Here is a 4383-nt window from a genome sequence, read left to right on the forward strand (position 1 = left end):
TAGAAGAATATAAAATTCGGATAAATAAGAAGAGTTTATAGCCACAAACCAAGATGAATAGAATTTGCGTGGTAAAGACAATGTTGCAAGTTGATCTCAATATACTCCATTAAATTTTGGTGCCATGACATTTCCTCTACACGGTCTCCTTTCTTATGCAATAAAAAAACCTCTCTTAGTCCAATCATTCATAGCCTTTTCATCTTCATTTTAAGTTGGTTTTTTATTTCATTTCTATAACTTATCATAATTGAAACCCTAATATTAATATATAACTTATCATAATTGAAACCCTAATATTAATATTAATCACATTAATGATTTCTCCTCAAATCCACACATAGTTTAATAAAACGTAATCTCTTTATTGAATTATTTATGCTCAAATCTATAATCCGTTTAGTTTTTTATAAAAATCACATAATAATGGATAAATAAAACTACAGTAAATATATATTGTTACCAAATGTCTCCCAGAACGTAGTTATTTACGTACCTTACATATGATATTGTATTGTATTTTGAATTTATTTTTTTTGTAAGCAAAGGCGAGATTCTGCATTTCTATTACTGTAAAATAGGAAACATACACATAAACATATGGGCCGGTCTCAACCCGCCCCGAAGGGAAACCGGGTTTCTTGACCACCTGAGATTCTTAACAGCCATCCAAAAATAAAATACCATCAGTCTTTCTACCCATGCTATATATCCAGTTATCCAAAAATAGAGACCCATCAGTCTTTCTTCCCATACTATATATCCATCTACCCTTCCTACAGTGAAACTAAGTATGATTTGAGTCATGCATAACTAGTATATCTAAAGTAAACTGAAAGCAAAAAACCTCTTTTCAGCTGCTCCATCTGCTGCTAAGTCCGTGTCTCCAGATTGGCTTCATTCTCCGTCTTAACACCCATACCACTAGCTTGAAGAAACTTCAGGATCTCATCCATCTTCCTATCTTGCATCATTAAGGTGACTTGAAGATTTTTCAGCTCCTTCTTCATGACAGGTATACCCTGAGCCAATTCTACCATTTCCAGGGCTACCTGTTCAAGTGCTTTAGCTAATAATCTTTTCATGCCCCAATAGACATGCAAAGATTGTTTGTATAATGTCATCCTTCCTCTGGTATGTCCTGGATCAGGCAAATATGCCTCCCAATCCTCCATTTCTGACCCTGAATGTTCCTGCATTGCTTCCTCTTCCAAATGTTCAATAATTCTTCGAATGTTTGGGTGAGTATTTTGATGATAAGCCTCTTCTGCCTCCTGCAATTTCTTTTTCATATCTCGCTTACCTCGTTTCCTACCTCTAGCCTCACTACCCATTTCTTCCTCAAACTCAACTCTTGTTGTCCTGCCCCCTCTGCCTCCTCTCCCGCTGAGACTCCCTCTGCCCCGCTGGCTGGCACCTTCCTTCTTCTGCCCACGCATTCCCCGTCTCCTCCCTCGTCGGCCACCCACCTGTCGCTCCCCCTCTTCCTCAGACTCCTGTTCTTCTTCCCGGTCTTCATCCTCATTCCTCTGTCCCTTTCCCCGCCTATCTTTACGTTCTTGTCCACGCCACGGTTCTTCATCCACAAGGTAATCCCGTATGTCAAACTCCGTCTCTGAGTCATCTGAAATGTTAAGCATAATCTTCCTGATGGTCTCCTCTACCTGGTTCTTGCCCTTCGCCTCTCGACTGACCTCCTTACTCCTCGTCCAGCGTCCTACATCCCTGGCTTGACCCTCCGCCATTTCCTCGTCCCCCGCTATCACCGAAATCCTCTGACTACTCTTCCCCGCCCTACAAGTCCCAATTAATCCCCAACTCCAATTCATTCGCATGCATGCAAGGCTGAATGCATTGCCAATCGGCCACCTTGGTTTCCTATAGCTTCGTTGCAACTCAAAGTCGTCATTACTCCGCAATCCATTTGTGTTTTCATAATTGGATTCAATCGCCATCACTCTGACGGGGTGTCCTCTCGTCCTCGGTTCCCAGTCCCATTTCCTTCTTGGAATGATCAATGGGGCGTTGGGTTTATGACTCCAACCGATCTGAGTATTAATGCCATCCGCGCGAACCTGCAAACTCTCTCCACCATCATGAGCTATGGTACGTGTGTCCCTCCTTGCCATAATTCGTAAGTGGTTATGTATTCCCCGCTGGCACAGTCGCATCATGTAAATCCCGGTTTAATATATCGGTTAACTCTGCCCACCGCGGGTCGTCTTTTACCAACCTCCAGCTACTATCGATCCGCCTATCCACTCCTCCGCTTCCCCAATTCGCCATAAGGTCCGCTGCCCTGTTTCCGTCTCGTAAGACATGGTAAATAATCGTGTATTCAATCCCCCGCAGCAATCCTTCGATGTCTTTTATTATGCCTGCGGTCCGCCAGCTTCTTGCAACATGGTCCCAACACTTACCATCCCGTAATTTTCTCAACATGTCAATCACAATCCTGGAGTCGCCGACAATTTCCAAATTCGAATATCCATTTCTAACCGCAATGCGTAATCCCTGGTAAACAGCCCACAGCTCCGCCTCATTATTCGTCATGTCGCCCCCAAAATCAGCATATATCCATCTTGTAGACCCACTACTATCTCGAAAAATGCCTCCCAAACCTGCTTGGCCGGGGTTACCTTTCGAGGCCCCATCAAAACTTAATTTAATCCTTCCTTCTCCAGGCAAACTAAAATGATTGGGACTCTGCACTCCACCTAGGGGTCGTTTCTTTGTATTCGGGTAGATCATTGATATATCCAGATTAAGTTTCGATACTATTTGCTGCTCTTCCGGAGTCAACTGCCAGTCCTGTTCATCCCAAACTTCAGATAACACTGTTTCCTTGATTGACCTACATACTACCTCCCAAATGCTCGATTCCTGCCTTCTTTTATCGTGAAAAATTCTTCGATTACGCTCTTTCCAGGTTTCCCAAACTATAAACCCCACTGCCAGCGTCCATATCCTTCTTACCACCTTACTTTGGAAATTTCCTCTTCCCCATTGGAGCAATGTATTCCTATGATTCTCTGGATCCCTGTTTGTCTGACCAAATAATACCCTGATCTCCTCCCACAACCCTCGAATAAATATGCATTTGTTCAGGATATGCTCCTGAGTCTCATTTTCCTTATTACAAAGATAACATTTTGATGGCCCAATCATACCTCTCTTCTGAATATTATCCCATGTCAATATCCGCCCTCTACACACCAGCCAAACAAAATACGTTACTTTGGGCCACCACTTACTTTGCCAAATCTTTTTCCATTCCACTGGATCCTCCACTCTTTCCTCCCTTGTCGCCCAATAATAAGCCTCTTTGACTGTAAACAAACCCTTCATTGCCTTCCCCCATCGAAGAATATCCTGACCATCTCTAATTTTAATTTTTCTAGAATCTAATTCCTTAATATACAGCTGGCCGATCTCTTGACTTATAGTGTCATCGAACTCTTCTGGACTTTTCCAAACTCGCCATAAGTCATTCTCTGCTCCATCTTTCCAATAATCCCTTACATACTGCAGTCCTGCTCTTTGTGCCCCTTGTTGAACTATATGCAAATTAGGGATACGATTCATGTGATCCCGCTGCTGCCATCCTTCCTCCCAAAACCTTGCTGATCTTCCATCTCGGATTTCCCAGAAGGCAAGATTCCTCACGAGCTCCCGATTAGTACTAGCTAGCTCCCACATTGTTGACCCCCTTGGAACTTGATCAATTCGTAACCGCCCTTCAATGGAATCAGGCATTCCATATTTCCTATTCCATATATTTTTCCATATATCCATACCCCCCTATACCCAGCGCCACCATAACTTCGCCCCTAAAACCTTATTAACAATTTCAGGATCCCGTACACCCAATCCCCCTTCCTCTTTCCGTTTTATTACATTCTGCCAGGAGACTAAAGTCCATTTCTTCTGCTGTTTAGGGCCCCCCCAAAGAAATTTACCCATAATTTCTCTCATTTTAGAAAAGATCCCTTTTGGAGCTGCCATAAGTGATAAGGAGTATATGGGAATAGCAGATAAAACCGATTTCAACAGAACAACTTTACTGGCTATATTCAGAAGTCTAAACGACCAGTTAGCTAGTCGTTTTCGTAACTTTTCCAATAGATTCTGCCAATTTTTAATACGATTAGGGTTCATATCTAATTGAATGCCCAGATACTTCGTGGGTAATACACCCTGCCTGAAACCTAAGACTCGAGTCAAATGTAGTTTAACGACCTCAGGTGAATTGAAAATAAATGTACAGGACTTATCCTTATTGATCTCCATACCTGATGCATTCCCAAAAAGTTCGAGAACCCTCTGAAAACTTCGGACCTCCCTCAGCGAAGCTTCACCGAATAGCATCAGATCGTCCACAAA

General features: G+C 42.6%; 1 protein-coding gene across 1 annotated transcript; it reads right to left on the reverse strand.

Moving 5' to 3' along the window:
* Positions 1-2142: 2142 nt before the first annotated feature.
* Positions 2143-2553, reverse strand: LOC149206852 (uncharacterized). The gene has a single exon (XM_089397816.1). The coding sequence runs from the start codon at positions 2551-2553 to the stop codon at positions 2143-2145; it is 411 nt and encodes a 136-aa protein (XP_089253942.1).
* Positions 2554-4383: the final 1830 nt, after the last annotated feature.

This window comes from Pinus tabuliformis, chromosome 1_2, assembly GCF_031772625.1.
Source record: "Pinus tabuliformis cultivar Carrire ecotype Pingquan chromosome 1_2, CPIR1, whole genome shotgun sequence".
Lineage (NCBI taxonomy): Eukaryota > Viridiplantae > Streptophyta > Pinopsida > Pinales > Pinaceae > Pinus > Pinus tabuliformis.

Excerpts from the sequence above, each read along its gene's own strand:
- LOC149206852 (XM_089397816.1), bottom strand. The coding sequence starts at position 2,553 with ATGACGAATAATGAGGCGGAGCTGTGGGCTGTTTACCAGGGATTACGC.